The 26,648-nt window shown below is 37.0% G+C and overlaps 1 protein-coding gene across 6 annotated transcripts in view; it reads left to right on the forward strand.

The window, feature by feature from the left end:
* The window catches only part of Eps-15 (Epidermal growth factor receptor pathway substrate clone 15), a 61,242-nt gene that overhangs the window by 13,812 nt on the left and 20,782 nt on the right, over positions 1–26,648 (forward strand). For 3 of the 6 annotated variants that reach the window (XM_071660424.1, XM_071660423.1, XM_071660428.1), the window contains exons 4-15: positions 3,210–3,338; positions 7,098–7,256; positions 7,458–7,568; positions 9,504–9,677; positions 11,348–11,398; positions 12,063–12,232; positions 16,700–16,862; positions 19,215–19,370; positions 19,586–19,675; positions 20,634–20,696; positions 23,013–23,210; positions 24,664–24,852. In XM_071660424.1, coding sequence (XP_071516525.1) covers positions 3,210–3,338; positions 7,098–7,256; positions 7,458–7,568; positions 9,504–9,677; positions 11,348–11,398; positions 12,063–12,232; positions 16,700–16,862; positions 19,215–19,370; positions 19,586–19,675; positions 20,634–20,696; positions 23,013–23,210; positions 24,664–24,852 — 1,653 coding nt within the window. The remainder of the gene's footprint in view (positions 1–3,209; positions 3,339–7,097; positions 7,257–7,457; positions 7,569–9,503; positions 9,678–11,347; positions 11,399–12,062; positions 12,233–16,699; positions 16,863–19,214; positions 19,371–19,585; positions 19,676–20,633; positions 20,697–23,012; positions 23,211–24,663; positions 24,853–26,648) is intronic. The other 3 variants (XM_071660426.1, XM_071660425.1, XM_071660427.1) reach the window with 3 other exon arrangements.

Here is a 26,648-nt window from a genome sequence, read left to right on the forward strand (position 1 = left end):
GTCCGACAGAAAACTGAGGTGTTATTTGACTTTTATTTGGTATGGGTCTGCAGTATGTTTTTCTTTATAAAGTTGTTTTATGCCTTCATTCCTTGGTTTCTGTACTTTTTTCTGTTTTCATTGTCATCTCTGGTCATATGTTAAGATAAAAGACTAATCTTTATATTACTCTCACATGAACATACAAACTCCAGTCTATCCCTTTCATAGACCATATACCACTTTGATATATTTTTTTTAAATGAGAAATATCAATCATGCTCACATTTATTGTGTTTGCTCTTTCTGTTTACCTTTTCAGCACACATTCCTTGTTATATCTCACTATTTCATCCATCTGAACTATCATGATTCCTGATTTTTTCTTTGATTATTTTACTAAGCTGAAGTGGCAACAGTTTGTTTGTTTGTTTTCCTATTATTTCAGCTTGTATTCCACTGAGTGTAATGTTAGGCTGATTTTTAAAGTAAAATATTTAGAATTTTCATGTCTGTTCATTCAGCTGTTTTAAGGCATAGTTTTGAGGAAACCTGTCCATTTGTTTAATTCATTGTCAGAGAGATTTCTAAGGAAGAGTATACCTCATCCCTTTATTTATTACTGTTGAATTGGAAATAAGGATCTTTTTTGCTGAAATTAAATGTTCAGTGCTTCAGGTTACGTAACATAAGAATTCTCCTTCATTTCAAATACTTTACGGTTCCCTCCCTGGACATCTTGTGTTTGCTTTGCACATATATTTGATGTGCTGTTGGGTCTCGGGTATTACATGTTTGCCTTCGTCCGTTAGTAGTTTTGGAAATAAACTTTACTAATTTTCAGATTATTGATATACATTTATTTGTGATCTATAAGCAGATTGCAGTGATTATGCTGGGTTCTCTGTTTTTCATCAGATTTTAACCAGATTGGTTTATGATTTTGAGTCAGAGTGGTTGCATATGACCATGATAACAAACAATTGCTGTATATTTATTAGAGCATTGGATCCCCATCTTACCTGAGTAGTTTGGTGTGATCACTTGTTTATTCATTTCAAGCTTTTCTGGCCAAAGTTTATTTGTGCTGGTGCTATTTAGAAGTTTGTTAACACAATTTTAGTAGTACTGTATTTTGGAATTTGAATGATATTGTTTACAGTTTTAACATTTTGGGCAAGTTTGTTAACCGGCATGTTCTTTTTGTTATGGAAGGATATGATAGGTAGTGTATGGGATACGAGTTTGATGAGATTGTCAAGCAGTGCCATATCCATTATATAGCAATAATATATAAGGTTTTAGATAGTCAGAGATTAGGTATATGAATGAGAGATCAGTGGCAGTATAGTTGAGAAGCTTGAAAAATAGTGTTTTCAAGTCAAGTTCCCCCTGAATACATTGTAAAAGAACTGGGGCAACCTCATTATTACCGTACAAAGGAGTTATAATGATGTGGATTAGGAAAAAAAGTACTGCATGATGATTAAGAATGTAGGAAAGGTAGTTATTTACACATTACATGTGTTTTAAAGAAAGTTGTACAGTAGTGGATTTTTAATTGGAATGGTGTGAAAGGTGTAATATTTGGTTTGTGGCAAAAGTTGCCATGAAACCTTGGTGCAATGTTAGTGATTAGAAAGTATAAACTGTAATGCATTTAGCCATTTTTGAGTCCTTGTAATCACTCCTGCACCTTCATTTTTATGTCACATTTTAACCACATTTCTTGTATGGCTTCATATCAGAGAGGTTGCATATGAGTCTTCAAGCATTTTATTCTATATTTCCAGTGTTATGGTTTCTGTTATTTCAGATACTTTTTTTTTCCAATGGCATTTTGTTGAGGTCACTCATTTTTCTGATTTAGCTTAGGTGGCTAAAGGTTATGTATACCAATAGGATCAGAACGTGTTTTAAGTGCACCAGTGTTTGTAAATCTTATATTTTGAGATTTGAACTATAAAGAATTTATAGGTTTAAGAATATTTTGGATGAATTTGATGAATGTGATAACCAACACAATTGTTTTTAGTAAGAAAAGAAAATGTCTGTAATATGGTGGAGAGAACATAAAAGAGAGGGTCATATGGTGGCATTTAGTGTATGGGTGGTAGCATGACTGGGAACGTAAATCAAAAGTTTGAAGTGCTTTAGTTCTTTGAAATCTTTCTGTTTGGAAGGAAATTATTAAAGTAAACTTTGGTGCTGAAAGCATTTAGTGCATCCTGTTAATTGGGATGAATTTTAGGACAATAATAGATAGATGAAAATGAGAGATTATGGGAAATTATAAAGAAGGCTCTGGTTGATATTAATGAGAATTCTGGTGATGATAATGATATAGGAATGAGGATAATATGATGATTGAATGTCTTAAGTGTGGCTAATAGGATAGATGATAAATTTGGGATGAAATGGTGAAAGACTCGTGCAGTCAAACTTGTACAAATAGGAGAGCTTATTTGATATGGGATGAAGTGGTGGAAGAGTATGGTTGTGTTGCTAAAATACTGGAAAAGTTAGGAAATGGGAGACCTCATGAATGTATGATATACTGTGCTTGAATACTCAGGGGGGGGGGGTTTGGGTTGAGGGTTTTCAAAGATTAAAAAAAAAATAAGTTCCTGTATAGCATTTCACTTGCAAGTGAAAAATGAAAAAAAAGGTACTCAAGTGAGTCTCCTTGACTTTCCCTATTTCAAGATACTTCCCTTTTGCATATTTCCCCATAATGCACATTCATAGAAAGTGGTGTTTTGCATCACATAGTAAGAGCATGCAAAATGGAACTCCCAGGTTTTGAATTCTCTTATTAGTTAGATTGTCTTTTCTTTTTTATCTGTTCTGTATTCAGAATTTATAAGATGAACAGATTATCTGGCTTCATAGTTGAAATTGCCTCTAAGTACCTATGAAACATGGAGCATAAAAAGGAAAAATCGGAAAATTTTCTTGCATCTTTTGAATTGCAAGGGATTTTGTGGTACTGTCAAATGGATTATGATGGAGTTTTAAATGTTTCATAGCTGTTTAGTCTTGCACATATGCATTTTTGTTTATTCACCAGTTCATTTCAAACACTTTCCCACTTCTCGTTGGATGATAGAATACAGCTGTTCATTGCAGCAGCTAGCTGCAGGCCTTGCTGAAATTTTATCAGTGCCCTCCCACCCCAGACCACAACTGTAGGAAGTGACAGTAACATCGAACACACTCTTTCTCAAAAGGTGATGACCACATATCCAGAAGTACAACCAGGTCCAGGCTCAGATGCCAACCCTCATCCACAGTTAGGGTTCAACTCAACAGATACTCAGCAGGAATCAACACCCAGGTCATCACCTCAAACCAGAAAGGTAGGGTCTGCCCATGGTAAAAATTCAGATATTCATATATGCTAGGTCACTCAGCCTACCTGTCATTTTTTTTCCAGATATCATTATTTAAGGAGTTTCGAGCATCCTAGTATTGGAGGTTTGAAAAAAATTTTATGGTTTTTATTTAATGCTTGTAATGAGACTTGTATTAGTTACATGGGAGAAGTGGTTTTCGTATGTAACATCTTTTATTTTTCAAATTTCCCTTGTTATACCAGTTTCAACTAAATTCTTTTACAGTTATATTTTCTCATGCCTTAAGTCCGTTTCTGTTTCACGTAAACTCATCATATTGTTTGGGGAACATTCATTTGCACAGTGTCATTTGTAATACACCTTAATTTATGCCATTTGTCTTTTTTGTAATACCCTCATATAGTTATACAGTGTATCAGGAAGTAAGAAGTGAATTTTCCTTTGTTGTCTCAATTACCAAAGACCATAACACCATCATGTATTAATCACCACATATGGGCCTGATGCACGTGATGCTGTTTGTATTCTAATCATGCCACATTGGTGTCCAGTTGGAAAGAATTGCCAAAAAAGTGGCTTTTCAAGTTGCTGACAACTTTTTCACAGCTTCCTCCTTGAGTGTCTTGACTAACTATCATACTTGCAGTGTGAGAAATACTGTGGTTATGATACAACGTAAACTTGTAATTTTTGTTTTTGAATGCATAAAGCCATGATTTTACAAGTTGTATAGCCATCGTGGTTACCATTTACTATTTTTTGTTTGTGAAAATGTATACTGTACTTATTTTGATTTCTCATTGGTGTTCGCATAGTTCCCATCAGAAATGTTTTACCTAATTCATAAGATGATATTGTGAAACAGTTCCAGTATAAGTGTTTATCACTCATGATTGCACTGTTTATTAACAATGTTCTGCTTGCATACTACCATTTCATATCTTTGCCTTATTTTGCATTGGACTGACTTGGAACTAGGTTTGTTGTGTAAACTTCTCTTTTGCATTATTAATTTTTATGGCTGAGCTGTTAGATGCCTTGTTCTTCATGCATTTGTTGAAGATGTATGTGACTTTACCTTCATACGCCGTGCATATGGGAATATGATTAGGTAGAGAGAAAGTAAAGAATTGTTCTTTCTATTATATGTTTGAAGTTTGTTGGAATTTATTTTGCCAATTCATATTATTAATTATGATACTTCAGAGAATGATGATTATCTTTCAGTCTCTCATTAGCCCACAGTTGGTTATTCACTTTTATATCAGATTAACTTGAGAAGCTTTGACAATTTAACTAAATTTGACGATTGGCTTTATCTCAGAGATCATGGATGAAGCTGGTAATCTTGTGAGATCAGTGATGTTTGTTGCTGTGTTTTGAATTGTGACGAATCTACGCTTATGTAGAATTTTGGCCAAAATTCAGCTTTATTATGGCTATACTAAGCCTAGTTAGAATTTTGGCAGAACTTGGCCTTATAATGACCATATTACAGCCTGTACAAAATTTTGGCCAAACTATAGCCTTATATTGGCCATACTACAGCCTTGTTTGAGCCTAGATAGAAATTTTGGCCATTCCACAGCTTTGTAGAATTTCAGCCAAACTGCAGTCTTGTATTGGCCTGTTATTAAGAATTATGGAGAGATTATGGTCTTATTGGCTGTACTACAGCCTATTAGTAAGATTTATGGATAAACTGTGATCTTGTGTTGGCTATACCGAAGCTAACCTACCACATTGTATTTGCCATATTAAAAGTTCAGGTCATTCTTCGTCTTAGAAATATGTACATCTGGTCCTTCGATCAGTTTATTGGGATTTTTTTGGCCTGTTGATTTTTTTTTCAGATTTCAATGAGGTTGTTTTTTGGTTGTATATAAAGTTGAAGATGAATTCATATGCAACAATTTATGGAACTATGACCTTTTTGTCAATGGATTTGGCATTAATGTGTCTTTCAGATTTTTAACATTTTTTGTGGTCAGTTCATCCATTTCTTAATGTATATTAACAAAAGATTCATAAAGGAATCTATTAGGATTGTGGATTGGTCTGGTATGATATGCTCTTTGAGGGACTGGTCAGTCCCTTCTCCTTTAGCTTTTTTCTTCCAAACTTGTATATATACATTTGCCTGTCATGCTAACCTATGTACTTTAATTTTCCTCAAAGTGGAATAGTGTTATTCTCTTTTATCCCACTTATTGCAGCTCCCCTAAATGCTGTAACATCATTATGTGTATCCTCAGTGGGGCACTTTCCATTGAATTGAAAAACTTATTAGTTGTCTGTCTGACCATTCAACAAAGGATTGAAAGTCTGAGAAACATGAAAACTTTCTCATTTTATGGAATTGGTAGAACAAGGAGGAAATAAGGGTTACAAATTTGAATATGAAACATTGAACTGGGTCTGTATATTAATGAGAATAACAAGAGAGTAATGAAGCACTGTTTAGAAGTGAATCTTATGCCAGTAAGAGACAGTAATATGCTTCCTTCCATTTATACGTGATACATCATTTTACTCAGAGGTCAAAGTAAAAAAAAGATAAGTACTACAGATAAGTGCTACTTCACTAATGTGGAAAATAGCAATTGAACATGAAAAAACTTTTATTATTTATTCACGAGCTGCTTTTTGTTGTGGGGAAATGATTATCAAATGTATTGTGTTCTCCCAGATCAGGATGATTTGGTCCTGAAGGGTGTCAGGATTTGGACATATTCTGGGTTTTGAGAGAAAGCATCATCCCTCCAAAGATGGATTGTATCCTTCTGAACCCAGACTAGCCTAAGTGGGGTTTGTTCTGGGTTTTTACTTGCTTAGACAAAATGTTGACTACCATGAGTGGCTTTTGCTTGTAACCTGGACTAAACAAGAACACACTCAGGTTTTCAAGATGCTCAGTTTCCAGGGATCTGGCATTCTTAATGTTTGGGGTTTAGGAGGATAGATGGTAGATAGATGATGTAACATAAATAGTGTATATATTTGCTCATTTGATACTTCCTGTAGAGTGATTTGGAGACTAATAATGGAATAAGGTACTATAATAACGTCACTGATATTTTGTGTGTGCTTATGCGTCTCATTCTTTAGCTAGGTAATATGGGGAACATGAACAATGGCCTGTCTTGCACACACCAAGTCTTAGTGCATAAATGCACTAAGACTGGAAACTTCCATATATAATCAAGCCCCACGAACTACTCCATGGTTTATCTTCACCACTTGATCTACCTTGGCACTCCCCATTGATAGCTTGTTACTCAAGCTGATACTGCATTGATCCAATTCATTCTGTCAAGTGCAAGTCTCTTGGCTCCAGAATGTTCATGCCCCAGTACCAAGCCTCCTAAACTCCATCTCTCCATCTCCTCAGTCTTCTTCCATACCTGATAGCCCTGCTATTTATGCAAAATCTTCCTTCACTAATGACACTTTTTAAAAAAAGGAAGTGACTTCCACCTGTCATACCAAGGAAAAATTGATTTTTCCTTTGCGTCACTTCCTTACAGTGAAGCCTTACAGCCCCCATTTAACATTATAATGATTTTCCTGCTTTAGTTTCACTTTTCCTTGTACAGAAGACCATGGGATTTTATGTGACACCCTCCTTTTAATATGCTGACCAATGGGATAAAGTAGTGATTATCTGATCTGTTAACATTATTATATGTATTTTTTTTTATGAGATCAGAAATAACAATCATAGTATTTTGTTAGTTATGCAGAATACTATTCTTTTATCAGGGTGAACCTCCTCCACACCCACCACCACCAACTAAACCTCCTCCACCTCAGCAAGCAGCTCCTGCAGGTGTGTGGACGATAACTCCAGTGGACCGGGCACGCTATGACCAAATATTCAATTCATTAGGACCAGAGGCAAATAAACTACATGGCAATAAAGTTAGTGTTTATAATCTTTATATCATTTAAATTGTTATATCTGTAAAATCTCTGCATTTTATTGAAAAATAGTGAAGGTTGAATAAGCATCTCAGTTGCTCCCTGGGCACATGAGATAAATTTTGGCAGTGGCTCTAAGCATTTGTTATTTTAATTTTGGATTATTGAATCTATTTTTCTTTTTGCTTTGAATTCCCAAAGGTTAGAGGTGTTATGCTCAATTCTAAGCTTCCCATGGAAACGCTTGGCAAGATATGGGATTTGTCAGATATGGATAAAGATGGCTCTCTCGACCGGGTAGAATTCTCCATTGTAAGTATTGTTAGTCACATGAACCCTAATAACCATTCAGCTGTCCTTAACTAGTTTTCCTGCTCCAGTACAGCACCATATACACATTATTTTGGTGTGATTACTCGTGTATGTATAGAGAACGGGAAATTTAGTGAAGAATAAAGAGTTGTATGATGAACTAAGGATTATGTTTGAAATAGAGAGATTGTGTGTGTGGATTGAATATCATTTAGTCATTGAATATGAAAGGTTCCACTTTTGTGTAAGTCAGTTATTGGAAGGTATCACCTATAACTTGTATCTTATATTTGGCTACCTGTTTGCAATGTTGAACTGAACTTTAGCATAAAGGGCACATTAATATGGGACACATTATTTTAGTGGGGATAGAGTTTTATGTTTATAAGTAGCCAGATTCTGTATTCAGATTTGTATACTAGTGTGTTTATAGAGATACTCATTAATATGATTTTGATAATCATATAATCATTTGAGCTTAATGAAGTTCGTAGTATTTTGCAGACAAAAGATTAAATTTGTTTTTTTCCAATCTTGACTCATTCTTATGTTGTCATGGCTAGGTTGGCTCTTGCAGTTTTTCTGCCTGTGTGAGGCACTTCAGCAATATTTAGTTGAAGTTTTATGTCCCCACTGCAAAACAAATGGAGGGTATGTTGTTCTGCATCAGTCCTTCCTTGTGTTCATGTTTATGTTTATTTTTGTGTTTATCTTCGATGAGGGTGAAAATCTTCTGTGATCAGCTGCTCTTATGGTTATTTGTGGATTAAACTGAGATAAAGTAACTTCGTATTGATCATCTTTAAACATTCTATCAATGTTATGGTGGCCATAAGTGAATTTTTACAGAACAATTTCATGTGTTGAACTTTTGTATTTTCTTTCAGCTGTATGACTAAGCACAGTATCTATTGCTGTGCTGTGAGTATGTCACCCCTTAAAGTCATAGAGTTTCCTTTTGGCAGCCACATTGAAAGCATAGGAAGTTTTTGTGCTTAAGAGGTTCCTTGTGGCCCTGAGAGTTGAAAGGTGAATATGATTTTTACACAGGAAGTTGTGCTTTTTAGGGTTCCCTGTGGCCCAGAAAGTTAAAAGGTGTACGGAATTTTTACACAGTATGCTGGAAAGATTTCAGCCCCAAGGTCAGACTTTTTTGAAAACAAATTGAAAGTAAAGAATATTAGTTGATGGACAGACGTACAAACATAGATGGATTGAACAGAGTTTATAATATTTAAGTACCTCCTGTGTGTAAATTTTGTCACTGACCACTCCTCAATCCTCAGCCATCCTTCCCCATAAATAATGGAGGTTTGGACCCTCTGTGTGAATCCTCCAAGGTTTTGAAACCCATTCCGAAATCATGTATCGACATATTCTTACACAGTTGTAGACTTAACAGTTACTTCATTTATTAATTTTCTTTTGTATATAGTAGTTATTTTCTTCCCTACTGGATTGGGTGATGAGCATGAAGAGGTGTTAGCCTCAATGAGACATTCATACGACAATGACTATCCTTAAACATACCACATGTAACATTGTACTGTACCTTGCATTGGGATTCACCTTAACTTCTTGATTAGGGAAATTGGTGCACATTTACCCAATTTTATGACATCTTTTTGCTCTTGTCCTGATATTACTTTAGACTTTTTCATACATCATTTTGATTATAGTTCTTGTCATCTTTGAAAACCAAGTTGAGATGGAAATTTTTTGCACCTACTGTTGATTTATGTTTGCTTTAGGCTTAATCTTCCCAACTCAAGAGAAGAAATGCTGTCTGTCTGTGTCTTTGTATTAATATCACTGATTTCTAATTCACTGGGGTAGATCAGGTACACAAGTTCTGCAACATTACGCTTCCTCCCATTAAGTTTTTTTATATCATCAACCCAAAGAATTCCTAAGGTTTGTCTCTCTCTTCAACAGGCAATGCATTTAATATATAAAGTCTTAGAAAACAATCCAATGCCATCGTCTGTGCCGCAAGAAATGCTGTCCAGTGCACAACGGGCTGGTGTAGCACAAGGCCCAGTGCCAGCTCCTCTTGCACCACCCACACAGGTTCCTCAGCCAAATATGAGTAAACAACAGCCCAACAAGGTAATGAAGTGTTTAACAGACTTATCAGTTCTTTCTGTGGTTTCTGCACCAGAGCACATGTGGACACTTTAGTTGATTTTAAAGATTTAGGAATTATGGCTTTGTATATAGATAAACTATCTCCTAGTACATTATTTAGTTTGAATTACTTGAAGTAGAACTCCTAAAGGTTGAGCCAAGATTCCTTAATACTGAGATGTAAAGAATTTAAAAAGCATAATTGAGATGGAAGGTACCAAGCATACCCTGTAAGAGTGCTGATCAAGGAATTAGGGAAACCATGCTCAGTGGCTTGAGTACAGTCGCAGCTAAGAAGAATGCTGTCTTTCCAGCTTTTCATGTAGCCTTTCAGCTGTTAGTGGATAGATTTTTTTTTAAACTAATTCAGTAGTAAATGGCCTGTTTAGAAGTTGTTGAAAACAAGAATAGTGGAATGACGTTATAGATTATAAGTTGGCACATTACCCGTACCTTGTAAGAATTTTGTATTTGTAAGTTTATTAGTTTTTGATGAAGTGCTATACTTTGCGGTGATTTTTGGTAAATAGCAATATCGTATGTATGAGAGATATATGGTTTACCTCTCTCTCTTACCTTTCTATTACCTACCAAGTCAAACCACCTTAGACCACATATTGTCCAAAAAACATTTCATTTCCATCTCATCCTTTGTCCTATGCATGTCCTCTTCTGTATCCCTTGCCCTGCATCCATATAACATTGTTGGGGTTACTATACCTTCAGACATACCCATTTTTGCCTCTTTCGGTAATGATCTCTCTACCCGTTCTTCAGTGCTCCCAGAACCCTTTCTCCCCTCACCCACCTATTTGCTTGCTTCTGCTTTCATGGTACCATTTGCTGCCAAGTCCACTCCCAGATATCTAAGACACTTTGCTTCCTCCAATTTTTCTCCATTCAAATGCACACTCCAGCTAACCTGTCCCTCAACTCCACTATACCTAATAATAACTTTGCTTTTACTCACTTTACTCTCAACTTCCTCCTTTCACACATGCTTGAATTTCAAACTCAGTCACCAACTTCTGCATTCTGTTAACACCTGCAGTTGCAGTGATCTGCACTGAGAATCCATAAGACAGGGTCCGTCCTTTTACCAGGCAGACTAGACTAGTTATTTACCACATATACACAGGATTAGTCACTTTCATGTTAGGCTAACCCTTTTTGCTGAGAAGATTTCCACCCTGTGGAAAGTGGTAAATGTGCAAAACTTATGTCCTCGTAAATTTTTTTTAAGGTATTTAGAACATTTTGAGAGTTATGTTTCAGATGATCTTTATGGTACAACTTTCCTTTTGTTAAAACTGTTACAGAATGCTGTTTGATTGCTATGATTTCTTATTTGCTTCATTTTCTGTGTAATTTGATTACATTATATGCTTTGCTTCTGCAGTTACGTGATCTCTTTATTGTTAGTATTAGGCAGAGTTGACAATATTATTTCTGTGTATTATTCATAGAAGTGTTCGTATCTCTTTTATTCATATGCATTGCACCAGCCCTTGCCTGGTAGATTTTCACAATATTCATTAGAAAGTTGCACTGATGTATGATTGCTGTTATTTTAAACACAATGGGATTTGATTTTACTTATGATGCAGGCACTTATATGACAATGTTTACATGAATATTTTCATGCTTTTTAGGACAGCTTAACCTGTGGGGTTGAGGCCACCTCGGGAACTCCTTCTGAAAAAGTTAGTCCAGTTACATTGTAATGTCATGTGAAAAGTCCAGTTACATTGTAATGTCATGTGAAAAGTCCAGTTACATTGTAATGTCATGTGAAAGTATCCTTATTTTTGGAACACCTCCCTACAACCATTGAATAATCACTGTATTATCTGTACATCTACTAACTGCTCCTTTGTACCGAAGTCATATAACAGCCCAATGTCAAATCCAGATCACCTTTTTTTTATTTCGGTACATACATTTATTAATTTTATTTTAACCTCATTTTACTGCATGAATTAAAGTTGATAGATTTTGCTTTTCATGAGTTTTTAGAAACTTATGATTTTCTACAGTGCCTTCACTGTTTATTTTAAATGTATACTCGGAAGTATATGTAATATGAATGAAAAGCTAAGATTAATCACACTTTTACTAGGATGATCAGGAAAACATTAAAAACACTGGAAATGGGCCATTACTTCCCTAAAGATAAACTTTTTTTTGTGTGTGTGAGTTAAGCTCACTGCATTGGAATTTTTGATTAAGAGAGGTTTATATGTACTTAGAAGTGTTTGAAAGTTGGGAGACGTGATGCTGAGGTGGTGACATGGTACCAGAGTAATTCTTCCCAAATTTCATGCATCACAAGCTGAAGCTTCTCTTTCCTTTTCCCTCTCTGTTTAGCCCTCAGGACCTCCTCCAGCACCATGGGTAGTCAGTGCAGCAGAGAAAGCCAGATATGATGTAATGTTTCACAATGCTGACTTGGATAAGGATGGCTTCGTGAGTGGTCAGGAGATTAAAGGGGTATTTCTTCAGTCAGGCCTTCCACAGATGGTTCTTGCTCATATATGGTAAGGACTTTTACATATCTTTGAACGAATGATAAGGAAAATTTTTTACTGTATGCTCAAAAGCCCATATGAATGTAAAGAATGTTCAGTAATGAATACTACTTGGAATAGATACTTTTAAACTCATTGTGATCAAGACATGATAGTTTTATGAGCCAAAAAAAATTTACTTTTGGTAGATTAAGGAGAATATCATGTATGTAGGGAACCTCCTCCTTTATTATGAGTTGCCTTGTTCACCACACAGAATGCTTTGTTACTAAAAGTTGCACCTCTTTCTCTGCATTAACTGTGTTTATACTTGTCTTATTTTACCCACTCTAAACTGTAATGATAAAGAAAATATTTCCTTTTATATTTTTTGGGGGTGAAGAGAGTGGTGAGAGTAAGTGAGCTTGGGAAGGAGACTTGTGTGAGGAAGTACCAGGAGAGACTGAGTACAGAATGGAAAAAGGTGAGAACAAAGGAGGTAAGGGGAGTGAGGGAGGAATGGGATGTATTTAGGGAAGCAGTGATGGCTTGCGCAAAAGATGCTTGTGGCATGAGAAGCGTGGGAGGTGGGTTGATTAGAAAAGGTAGTGAGTGGTGGAATGAAGAAGTAAGATTATTAGTGAAAGAGAAGAGAGAGGCATTTGAACGATTTTTGCAGGGAAAAAATGCAAATGAGTGGGAGAAGTATAAAAGAAAGAGGCAGGATGTCAAGAGAAAGGTGCAAGAGATGAAAAAGAGGGGGCAAATGAGAGTTGGGGTGAGAGTATCATTAAATTTCAGGGAGAATAAAAAGATGTTTTGGAAGGAGGTAAATAAGGTGCGTAAGACAAGGGAGCAAATGGGAACTTCAGTGAAGGGGTCTAATGGGGAGGTGATAACAAGTAGTGGTGATGTGAGAAGGAGATGGAGTGAGTATTTTGAAGATTTGTTGAATGTGTTTGATGATAGAGTGGCAGATATAGGGTGTCTTGGTCGAGGTGGTGTGCAAAGTGAGAGGGTTAGGGAAAATGATTTGGTAAATAGAGAAGAGGTAGTAAAAGCTTTACGGAAGATGAAAGCCGGCAAAGCAGCAGGTTTGGATGGTATTGCAGTGGAATTTATTAAAAAAGGGGGTGACTGCATTGTTGACTGGTTGGTAAGGTTATTTAATGTATGTACGATTCATGGTGAGGTGCCTGAGGATTGGCGGAATGCTTGCATAGTGCCATTGTACAAAGGCAAAGGAGATAAGAGTGAGTGCTCAAATTACAGAGGTATAAGTTTGTCGAGTATTCCTGGTAAATTATATGGGAGGGTATTGATTGAGAGGGTGAAGGCATGTACAGAGCATCAGATTGGGGAAGAGCAGTGTGGTTTCAGAAGTGGTAAAGGATGTTTGGATCAGGTGTTTGCTTTGAAGAATGTATGTGAGAAATACTTAGAAAAACAAATGGATTTGTATGTAGCATTTATGGATCTGGAGAAGGCATATGATAGAGTTGATAGAGATGCTCTGTGGAAGGTATTAAGAATATATGGTGTGTGAGGCAAGTTGTTAGAAGCAGTGAAAAGTTTTTATTGAGGATGTAAGGCATGTGTACGTGTAGGAAGAAAGGAAAGTGATTGGTTCTCAGTGAATGTAGGTTTGCGGCAGGGGTGTGTGATGTCTCCATGGTTGTTTAATTTGTTTATGGATGGGGTTGTTAGGGAGGTGAATGCAAGAGTTTTGGAAAGAGGGGCAAGTATGTAGTCTGTTGTGGATGAGAGAGCTTGGGAAGTTAGTCATTTGTTGTTCGCTGATGATACAGCGCTGGTGGCTGATTCATGTGAGAAACTGCAGAAGCTGGTGACTGAGTTTGGTAAAGTGTGTGAAAGAAGAAAGTTAAGAGTAAATGTGAATAAGAGCAAGGTTATTAGGTACAGTAGGGTTGAGGGTCAAGTCAATTGGGAGGTAAGTTTGAATGGAGAAAAACTGGAGGAAGTAAAGTGTTTTAGATATCTGGGAGTGGATTTGGCAGCGGATGGAACCATGGAAGCGGAAGTGAATCATAGGGTGGGGGAGGGGGCGAAAATTCTGGGAGCCTTGAAGAATGTGTGAAGTCGAGAACATTATCTCAGAAAGCAAAAATGGGTATGTTTGAAGGAATAGTGGTTCCAACAATGTTGTATGCTTGCGAGGCGTGGGCTATGGATAGAGTTGTGCGGAGGAGGGTGGATGTGCTGGAAATGAGATGTTTGAGGACAATATGTGGTGTGAGGTGGTTTGATCGAGTAAGTAATGTAAGGGTGAGAGAGATGTGTGGAAATAAAAAGAGTGTGGTTGAGAGAGCAGAAGAGGGTGTTTTGAAATGGTTTGGTCACATGGAGAGAATGAGTGGGGAAAGATTGACCAAAAGGATATATGTGTCTGAGGTGGAGGGAACGAGGAGAAGTGGAAGACCAAACTGGAGGTGGAAAGATGGAGTGAAAAAGATTTTGAGTGATTGGGGCCTGATCATGCAGGAGGGTGAAAGGTGTGCAAGGAATAGAGTGAATTGGAACGATGTGGTATACCGGGGTCGACTTGCTGTCAGGGGATTGAACCAGGGCATGTGAAACGTCTGGGGTAAACCATGGAAAGTTCTGTGGGGCCTGGATGTGGAAAGGGAGCTGTGGTTTCGGTGCATTATTACATGACAGCTAGAGACTGAGTGTGAACGAATGGGGCCTTTGGTGTCTTTCCTAGTGCTACCTCGCACACATGAGGGGGGAGGGGGTTGTTATTCGATGTATGGCGAGGTGGCGATGGGAACAAATAAAGGGTGGAGGGAACGAGGAGGAAGAGGGAGACCAAATTGGAGGCGGAAAGATGGAGTGAAAAAGATTTTGTGTGATCGGGGCCTGAACATGCAGGAGGGTGAAAGGAGGGCAAGAAATAGAGTGAATTGGAGTCATGTGGTATACAGGGGTTGACGTGCTGTCAGTGGATTGAAGCAAGGCATGTGAAGCGTCTGGGGTAAACCATGGAAAGCTGTGTAGGTATGTATATTTGCGTGTGTGGACGTGTGTATGTACATGTGTATGGGGGGGGGTTGGGCTATTTCTTTCGTCTGTTTCCTTGCGCTACCTCGCAAACGCGGGAGACAGCGACAAAGTATAAAAAAAAAAAAAAAAAAAGTATGAATTATGTACATGTGTATATATGTATATGTCTGTGTGTGTATATATATGTGTACATTGAGATGTATAGGTATGTATATTGTGCGTGTGTGGACATGTATGTATATACATGTGTATGTGGGCGGGTTGGGCCATTCTTTTGTCTGTTTCCTTGCGCTACCTCGCTAACGCGGGAGACAGCGACAAAGCAAAATAAAATAAATAGAAAAATATATTTTTTGACTTGTTTATTTACTCATGTCCTTTGGGTCATCTTATCTTTTTGTCATAAAGAAATTATCTTTATTAATGTAATCAGACATGTAGAAGATAGATAATTGTAATGAGGTCTCTTCTTTGAAATTTGATGGAAGATGCCTGTTTTTATTTATTGTACAAAGTTGCTTCTCCCAAGTCAAATAAGTGTCACAGATTAATGAACAAACAGTCTCATTTGCACACACCCACTCTATAGATGTCATGCATAATGTATTTCAACCAAAGCCCACCATCTACTGCCAAATCCTACGGACTATTCTATGGTTTACCTTATCTGCCTTGCTTGCCCCAGTTCAGCTTGTTAAGAGCACATTGCCCATGAGTACTATATTAATCCAAGTTATTCTATCCCATGCATTTCTCTCAATATCCTGAAAGTTCAGGCGATGATGTCCCTAAGCCTCCCTCTCTCCAGCTTTTCATCCATCTGTGTCCTCCATGCCCCCACTTTCGACATGTAGATGCTCATAGGCAGTCAGTCTTCTTTCCTTCTCACTATATGTGTTAGCCATTTCAGCACACCTGGGTAGCTATATTACTAATGTTGTTACTACCACACCTCTCTCACAGTGTCATTACATGCACAATTACCCAAGCCTCACACCACATATTTTCCTCAGGTTTGAGTTTCTATCTCATCCACCCTCTCTGCTCTTTTGTGGTACAGGTTTAAGACACATCCATGAAATGCTGTCAGGTATATAGTCCCTCTAGGCATACCCATATTTTCTCAACAGACATTGATGTCTCATTCCACACTCATTCTAATGTACTCGAGACCTTACCCCCTCCTTTAAAATTTTTGGGATAGAAGGGGCCAATTGAAGATTTTCCTTCAGAGGCTTAGTTCATTATGAATACTCATAAAGAATCTAGCTGATAGCTTATGAAATAGTTTGGTTTCTTTAGTAACATGGATTTTAAAGGAGGAAACCCTGGGAGAGGCTAATATATTTCTATTTTTGTTCTGTGGATCATTATGTTGATTTTGACTTGCATCATGGTAGAATGTATATTAGATTGATTTTGTATCTTTATACTAATGGTAATCCTTATGTGTCTTGCTTTCATTTGCATCAGGAACTTGTGTGATATGAAACAGACTGGAAAGTTAACATCAGAGCAGTTTGCTTTGGCAATGTGGTTTATCCAGCAGAAACTAGCTGGCACTGACCCACCAGCAGCACTTACCCCAGAAATGATCCCCCCTACAATGAGACCCAAACCCTCTCCAGAGTCTAATGTGAGTTTCATATTTTTTCGTCATTTTTCTGTTTATCTTGATTTGTATTTGATATACATGTGCCCATATGATGGAAATGGAATATGAAGCATTTATTTGCTGCTAGGGATAAGGAATTTGATAGGGTTGATATGTGATTTTAGTGATGTTCGTTGCACATTAAGGCATTTGGTAACTGGGGTAAGTTGTATATCAGTAGATATCTTTTTCGTCTTTAATGACAGTATTTGAAGCAAAGTACTTACCAAGTAAGGTTTTACTTAGATATGTTGAAAACTACAAAGAATACATTTATGCGAATTTGATTACTCATATCATAGATTTCCGTGGATGTTTTGTGAACATCTTTGGAATACAAGAGATGGATTTATAAATATAATTTTATACGTATCCTAGAGTATTTATCATTTTTTCATGATGGAGAAATTGGTGGCACGTAGTTTCTTTAAACGTTATACACTTTGCATATCTCTGTTCATTGATCTGCATACACACCATTTCACAGACACATCATTTAACCTATCTATCTGTCTATTCAGTCTATCTATATCTCTTGATGCCTGTTCCCATCAGGAACTCCTTCAAGGAGGTGGACATGGCAGAAAGAGTCTTCATAACTGCTGAACTCCATTACTTCTTTTTGGCCTTCAGTCCCTCACCCCCTAACAGGCCACTGGCAGGGGGTAACTCTTACACAGTGTTTTTAGAGGCTCCTACCTATTACTTTTACTAATGCTTCCACCTGGTATTCCTGTATCATATCTTTTTAATTTGTTCTCTCACTCCATAGTATGCTCATACATTCCTTGGATCAGCTCTTTTTCTCCCCTTCTTTTTTTGCATCATTGATACTTGGTTTTCATGTTCTTTGGAGATTAAGATTGGCATCCAGATCCATTGGAGAGTAAGATTGGCATTCAGATCTGTTTGAGATTGAGACTGGCATTTAGATTCTTTTTTTATTTTTAAGGAGAGGTAGTTGGTACTACACTTTGACAGGTAGGTAGTGTCACTATGCCATTAATAGGCAGTGTGCTCTTTAGATGACGTGTTTTTGATATTGATTAGTAAGCTTTACTGAAATTTTCAACTCCATGTAAATATGATTGACTTTAGATAAACAGGGTATGTATTGAAAGGTCTGCAAAAGTTTGGATGAGTCTAGTTTTTTATAAACATTCTGGCATGAAGAATTTGAAAAATTACCCAAAAATTGCTTTTAGCTCTGACTTTCAGCCTTAGAGAAGTCCAGATGATAGATTTTCTCATGACCTTTATCCTCGTTTTTAGCTTTTATCTTTAGATAGTTATTTGCATTATAAGATTTCTTTATAATTATATCATTTTGATTGGAAAATGGTAGTTCTCTATGAATGATGATTTTTACATTCTCTGCATTATCATTTCCGGTAAAGTTTGTGTGAAGAATGTTCTCAGTGAACCTGGAAACTCTGAGGAATATCTGAATCTGACTTTTTAGTAAGCGTACAAACCTTGTACATGTTAAAGAGTATAACAGCAAATGATTATTTATGTTTTTTCTCTTACTTGGGTTCACAACAGATGGATCTGTCTGGTGATCTCATGGTCCAAGTGGTTGAGGTATGGTGTTGTTCTAAACAATAATTACTGTGCCATATAAAGCTTCAGTAGATTTCTAGGATGTATATGGCTTCAGATTCTAGCATTAGGTGAGCTGCACACATTGACTAGTATATACAGTAATGCCGTAGCACATAATTAGACATGAGGAAATGCTGCTGTACTTTGTTTGAAAGCTGCTGACCTGATATGTTTCATGACTTGGTGTAACACTGTGATTATATGGAACACTTAGTGATATATAGTGATATAGCATTTAAGCATGATTATTCTTCGCTCCTAAAGATATTTTACCCTTTTCATATTAATGGTATATCCTCTCAAAAATGTTTAGTGGGATCAGAGTACCATGGTAACATTTTAGACTTACAGCAATCAAGAACAGGGATAGTGGAGCATTCTCCACTCTTTGATTTGCACAGGGATAGTTGCTCTCTCATGACAGGCCCTCACAAGCCAGCCCTTCTCTCCTGAAGTGTTGTCACCCAGTGGCAGTGGGGTATTGGGTAAAGGTTGTAAATGTTTTTAGCTTTTCATGGAAGTATTTACAGCGCTCTTTATTTTTTTACAACTGCCTGCCCAAAACTTTTTTTCCTTATGTTCTTTTCTTCATATCTATGGATTTTTTCCTCACTTATGCACTGTATCAGATGCATGCTTCTATTTTCTTATTTCTTTGATAATATCAGAGCAGCCTTGTATTACTTGTTTAAGATTTTAGAGTTTGTTATGAGACCTTTCTCTTCACAGGTTGTTCCTGCTAAACCTCAGTATAGTAATCCTGAACTTCAGTTGGTTGCTGATGAGATTGAAGAACTAAACGCAGACAAGCTTAAGTTAGAGTCTGAAATTCAGCAGAAGGAATCAAGCATTAGGGTTAAAAACAATGAGATAAAAAATTTACAAGTGAGTTTTTGCAATAATTTACTTATGAGGACAGATTATCATGCATTATAAAGAATCACTAGAATTTTGAAAATATGATATAAATGTTATTAATTGCATTCTCTGCTTAGGATTTTGTTTCATAATGTAAGGTTTTTGTAGAAACAATTATTCTGTTGTAACATTTTCAGCTTAGTCATGGTTATGATGATTAACAGTTTATTCATAAACCTCAGACTGAACTAGACACTTTGACTTCAACGTTACGACAATTAGAACATCAGAAGGGTGCAGCTCAGCAGCGGTTAGATGACCTTGGAAACCAGGTAAGCAAGAGCATGTTAAGCATAAAAGATGTTAGGCTTTGGTTATTGCTTGAGGAGAGGTGTGCAGAGGAACCATCCTTTGTTTCCAGTTGCTTTGTATGAACACACTTTCAGATATTACCTTGGATTAACTTCAAACATTGAATGAAAGCGACCCAGATTAAACACACGTGGCACTAGACATAGGCACCTTGCACTAAATTTTTGGTTCATTGTTTCAAGTTGAGCATACCTATAATAGCTAATTTAATGTATTATATTTGTAGTTCCCATTAATATATTACCCCATTTAGAATCAAGTAGTTGATAAATTGATCTTCAACTCATGGAGTTGCTTTTTAAACTTCTTCAACTCATGGAGTTGCTTTTGAAACTTTCCTTTGCATTGGAATATTTCTCTTCAGCATGCATTAATGATAATGTACTAGTTGCATTAGTGATTCAGTATTATAGTTAAATAGCATTTAGATCTGTCTGTCTGTCTATCAAACTCTTTCTTATCAGCATTCTGTGTATAAAGAATTTGTTTTTCAACATTGCCCCATGTTTTGATTTGACTTGTGTTATTCAAGATAGTTGATGCGTGCTGTTTACCAGTTGCATTAATTGTAGATGCATCTAAAGATAGCAGTAACAGAAAATTGTGTATGTGGTGGAATGATTTGAAGAAGTTTTTATATAATTTATTAGATTTAACAAAATGATTATTTATAATTTTCATGCTACTAATACATTATTGGATACCTTATTAGTGCATCAACTGTGTTGAATAATTACATATCCAGAGTCCTGAACACCATTTTCCTTGGTTCATTGTTTCTTTTATCCTCTTTATTTTTTGACCCTCTTGATATTATGTTTCAAGTTATGCAGAGTTTGAGTTCTCCCTCTGATGCCCTGACCCTAAGCACATTGAAGTTAGCATATACACCTTACCATGTTGTGTTGACACCTGCAGAAAAAGATCCTAGAGGGAGAACGGAATGACCTCCTAGCCATGATTGAGGCCGAACAAGAAGAGGTAATGAGAGATCATTTTAAGTTTTCATACTACAGGGCTAAAGCAAGAAAGGAATTCTTTTTCTTGCTCAAGTATAATGAATTTTTTTATATAAATTTAGACCATGCCTCATATAATAGTGAGTGCAAATTGTGTGATAATAATATGTAGAACTTAGATATATTCATAGTCTTTCCTGCTTTGGCAAAAATGTTTTGAAGTTATATGCTTGTATTTCATGATCATTTTCTTTAATTTTTTAATGTTAGGTTAACATTATGCTCAGACATGGGCATGATTTATAGTATTGAAGTGTAGCAAGGTATATGATTTGATGAAATGATTAGATATAACAGTTATATATCCAGTGACAGAAACAAGAATGTCGTAGACTGTATTACTAACATGTTTTTTGTACTTTAGGAAATAGTTCCGTCTTACTGATGTATTGCCTTAAACCTTAAGTTCTATAATCATTAGTTGATGATAGGCACATTCACTTTTAATCTCATTCAGTTGAAGATGTAATGGTTCAGACTTTCATTTGAATTCCCAGTTAATGTTTGATTAAACCAGTTGTCAAAAGATATCACTAGTATACTCATAGGCCAGTCACCCAAATGTGTCATTATGAAGGATGTATCTTAATCTAGCTCCTGCTCCCTCTCGACAATAAAACACCACCCAAGGAAATTCTAGTTAGTTTTAGATTAAAGAAACAAGTAATGTAGATTTATAACATTTTTGGTTCCAAGAAAATAATGAATGTGATCGCATATTTGTTAGAATTATTTGTTCATTATCTGCTCTAGGAGTCCCTTGTATTGGGCTCCTACAGCACTCCTTTCGTTGGCCATGTTTGTCAGGTGGAATTGTAGGTTTTAAAGAGGGAAGATATATGTGTGTGTCTATGTCTGTGTCTGTGTAGGGAGAGTGTAAGGTAAATGAGGAACAAGCGTTGAGTGTCATCATATTTCAAGTTACATTTTGGGCACAAGGGTTCTTGCAGTATGTTGAAATGGTGTTTGTAATGTTGGAGGAATGGGTTTTTTCCACTGCACAGGTGAGAGAGGCGAACTTGTACATGTCTGGGAAGTGTATTTTCAGATGGGTGTATGTTTTGTGGGTTGATGTTTAGAAATGCATTGGCAGAGCACATTTTAAGTACTTTTTGGGTGATGTTGGTGTCCTTTGCCTTGTTGTTGCCATGCATGGTAGGGAGGGCAGTCCTGTGAGTATAGGTTTCTTAAGTGTGAGGCTGGGTTGGTTCTTTATTTCTGCTTTTTGAGATGGTTTTTGCTTGTGGATTAGTTTGGAGAAGAGGGTTCTAGTGCTTTTGCAGACTGATGTTAGGGTCATTGAGGTGAGATTGCAGGAAATGGAGAAAATAAAGAGAAAGTGACCATATGAATTATGTATGATTTTATTAGAAACAAAGAAACTTCATTATCGCCTGTAGTCTATCTAGGTTTCTTCAGTGGTACAATAGTTTGGGCCACTCTGACTTTGTGGCATCTCCGTTTGTTGGCAGTTTGTTTATATGCTCTGGCTCCCTCCATGTTTTTGCTATAATTGTAATTTGAGTGTATTGTTATTACTTATTAATGTGTAATTACATGGACAGGTTTTTATTTGTTCATTTACATTTGTAGATTTTGTATAATGGCCATGAAAGTTTGGAAAACATGCCAAAAAAAAATCCAAAGTGCCCAGTTCACATACTGTTACCACCTTTATTAAGAGACACAGAGCACTTGCCATCATTTGTTTTCCCCCTTCTTCCTCTCTTTCTCTATGTTCTTCATATATAATGCACTAAAGTATTCAGTTTATGTTTGATTTTCCCCAACCCATATATCTAGTACAGAAAATTTTACATTAGACCCCTTTTTCAGTGTCACTTTATATGATATTAAGTACCTTTAGATTCCAACCATTCAACTTGTATGTTTGAATCTTTTGTAGTCTTAGTGATTGATGCATTAAGAGTTTTGGCAAGGTTGTTTCTGTGTTTTTTGTAAATTTTAGTGGTTATTCCTCATTGGTAGAACATAATGGGGTAGCCTAAAGTATAAATTTTTTATTGATAATAGATTTTTATTTCTTTTTTAGTTCCATGTAGAATAATTTTATTGGAGCATGCTCTTGGAGGATTGAGACATTATATCAGTTCACAGTGTGCTACAGCAGAGAATTTCTTCAAAATGTGTTTTTTAATGTCACATCAATGCCCTAAGACCAAACCAAGTTTTTCACATGTTCATTATTTATTGAGAATTTAATTGTAAGGTACCTGAAGCATAAATTGTGAGGATGTAACTACAAGCATTTTTTCAGGTTTCAAAACTACGAACTCAAGTTGAAGAGCAGGAGACCAGTTTAAAAGCACAGGAAGAGGAGGTAATGTCCAAGAGGCAAGAGCTGAGCGACCTCAAGAATCAGGAGAACCAGTTAGAGGAGACTGTAGCCACCATGAAGAAGAGGATAGACGAACTTAGTGTTACACAACAAGACACACAGCTTCACATATCACAAGTACAGTGCTGTTTGTCTTTCAGAAGATCATGTCATGTTCTTTGGTTTGGTGCTTATGTTGTTACTGTGGCTGCTGAAGGCTTATGATTATCATCTACAAACTCAGGATAGATAAATGACACACTTGCATGCACACTTTATGGTTTTTCAGAATTGTTCTATCGCTTTGGAAAGTTAACATCAAGAACAAATACACTGGCCATAGTTTTATGTATCCAGTCTCTAGTTTTCATGTGTAGTATGAGGAAACCAGAGACTACTTTATATATTCAGGACCCATGGACTATCCACTGGTGTCCCTTAATTGCTTCATTTGGCTTGGTTCAGCATGTTGACACTTTCATCCCTCCAGTACCACATTGCACCATCATTTTATCCATTATACTCCTCTTTCCCTTCTGCAATTTTGGGCCTTGGATGTCCCAGAGCCTCGCTTCACTCTATCTTTCAGTTTCCCTTATAGTGTCCCCTTCTTTTTACTCCCTCCACTTTAGACAGCTTTTTTGTGTCAAGTCTTTCATAATCCCTCTCCACATGTGTAAAACACTTAATCCCACCCTGGAGAGCCCTCTCTGTTGATGACAGAATCATTTCTTACAGTACTAATGCATATCATGCCATGTATTGTCCACAGGCATTTTGTATCGAGCTCATGCACTCTTTTTCCTTTCTTTTGCATTCATGGCCTAAGACTGTCATCCATGCAGCACTACTGGGACACCACATACTGTCCTCAAACATTCGTTTCCAACACATCCAACCTCTATTTTACTTTTTTTCAAAAACTCACACCTCAATCCATATAGCATTGATGGGATTACTAGACCATCAAACATACCCATTGTTGCCTCGGAAGATAGTGACCTTTCTTTTCACATATTCCTCAGTGTACCCAGGACCTTTGCCCCTTCACCAGACCCTTCACCTTTGCCCCTTCACCATACCCTTCACCTTTGCCCCTTCACCTGTCAATTCTCATGGTTCCATTTATTGCCATATCCCTTTCAAAGTATGTAAAACTCCACTTTCTTCAAGTTCTCTCCATGCCATCTCTCACTTCTTATAACTAATCTCATCAGTGCTGAACCTGATAACCTTGCATTTGTTCACAAACTGTATACACTCAGTTTCCTTCTTTTACATGCTCCCAAACTCAGACACCATCTTCTACAGTTTCTCACTTGAATCTACTGCTAGCACTGTATCTAAAAAAAAAAAAAAAAAAAAAAAAAAAAAAAAAAAAAACTCCAAGACTCTTGCACATACCTCCCTCACCACCCCAGCTATAAGCAGATTAAACAGCCATGGTATACGTGTATATGTAGATAAATTGAAATATTAGTGAGAACAATACGAAATTAATGTTGGCAGTGTGTCTATACTTTTCTTAATTTTGATTTAGTTAATAGTTCATATATAAAAAGTTAGTGATGTATGTGTTTTTGTACTGCAGGCCCGCATAAAAATTACAGAGTTACAAGATCAGGAGAGACATATGACAGAGGTATTAACATCCTTTGATTCAGCCATTTCCTCTGGTGATGCATCATCCCTCTCTGAGTCCTCACTTAGAGATATCACTCCCACTTTCTCAGATCCCAGCTACCTCCAAATTGGTCAGTCTCCAACCACTAGCCCCAAGGTGAGTTTTTTTTTTATCATATCTCATTTCATGCCTCAGTAATGTAGCATCAGGAACAAAAGACTAAGTCTAAGTGGAAAAATCATGGCTCCCTTCTTTTGGAAAGTAATAATACAGGAGGGGAGAATTTACAGTCCCCTGCTCCTACCACTCATAATTGCCTTTTGTGACCTGCTGGAGACTTGCAAGGAGAATTCTTTCTCTCTTGTCTCCATGGAGGTTTTTGATTCTTTGGATACATCAGTCTGTCTATATCTCTGATGCCTGTTCCCTTTTGGAACTCCCTCAAGGGGGTGGCCATGGTAATAGAGTCTCCATAACTTGAGAACTCAAGTGCCGCTCCTTAGCCTTTAGTGCCTCACCCCTAAGAGGCCAATGGCTGAGAGTTAGTCTCATACAGTGTATACAGAGGCTTCTACCTAATGTTTCTACTGACTATGCCCACCAAGTGCTCCAATATCTTTATATAGATATCTATAATTGCCTATCTATCTTCATGCATTTTTTTACTTACATATTCACCATTTCCTGCATTAGCGAGGTAGGGTTAAGAACATAGGACTGAGCGTAAAAGGGAAAAGCCTCACTTGGCCCCTTTCTCTGTTCCTTCTTTTGGAAAAGTAAAAACTGAAGGGGAGGATTCAAGCCACCCGCTCCCTCCCCATTTAGTCACCTTTTATGACATGCAGGAATACATGGAAAGTATTCTTTCTTCCATATTTGTTATTTATTATGCTTGATCGCAGTTTCCTGTATCAGCGGGTTAGTGCCAGGAAACTGATGAATAAAGACCCATCCACACATATACACATATATATACATACATGTACAGGAAAACTGCGATCAAGTATAGTAATGATCATAAGAGTATATGCATGTGTGTGTGTGTGTAAACATACAGGAGGGTGAGAGGTTTGCAAGGAATAGAGTGAAATGGAACGATGTGGTATACTGGAGTTTACGTGCTATCACTGGACTGAACCAGGGCATATAAAATGTCTGGGATAAACTGGAAAGGTCTGTGGGGTCTGGATGTGGATAGGGAGCTTTGGTTTCAGTGCATTACACATGACTGCTAGAGAATGAGTGTGAACAAATGCGGCCTTTTTTGTCTCTTCTCCCGGTGCTACCTCGCTGAAGCCGGGGGTAATGATGCTGTTTCCTGTGGGGCGGGGTAGCGCCAGGAATAGATGAAGGCAAGTAAGTATGAGTATGTACATGTGTATATATGTATGTGTATGTATGTGTTGATATGTTTATATATATGTGTGTGTATGGGCATTATGTATATATTTTTTTCATACTATTCGCCATTTCCCGCATTAGCGAGGTAGCTTTAAGAACAGAGAACTGAGCCTTTGAGGGAATGTCCTCACTTGGCCCCCTCCTCTGTTCCTTTTTTTGCAAAGCTAAAAATGAGAGGGGGGAGGATAAAAGCCCCCCAACTCCCTTCCCATTTAGTCACTTTCTATGACACGCAGAGAATACATGGGAAGTATTCTCTCTTCCCGTATCGCGGGAGACAGCGATAATGCAAAATATGTATAAATAGAAAAATGAATATGTATGTATATATATATATCCATAAACAAGGAAGGTGAATGCAAGAGTTTTGGAAAGAGGGGCAAGTTTGAAGTCTGTTGTGGATGAGAGAACTTGGGAAGTGAGTCAGTTGTTGTTCGCTGATGACACAGCGCTGGTGGCTGATTCATGTGAGAAACTGCAGAAGCTGGTGACTGAGTTTGGTAAAGTGAGTGAAAGAAGAAAGTTAAGAGTAAATGTGAATAAGAGCAAGG

Source organism: Panulirus ornatus, chromosome 71, assembly GCF_036320965.1.
Source record: "Panulirus ornatus isolate Po-2019 chromosome 71, ASM3632096v1, whole genome shotgun sequence".
In the NCBI taxonomy this organism is placed as follows: Eukaryota; Metazoa; Arthropoda; class Malacostraca; order Decapoda; family Palinuridae; genus Panulirus; species Panulirus ornatus.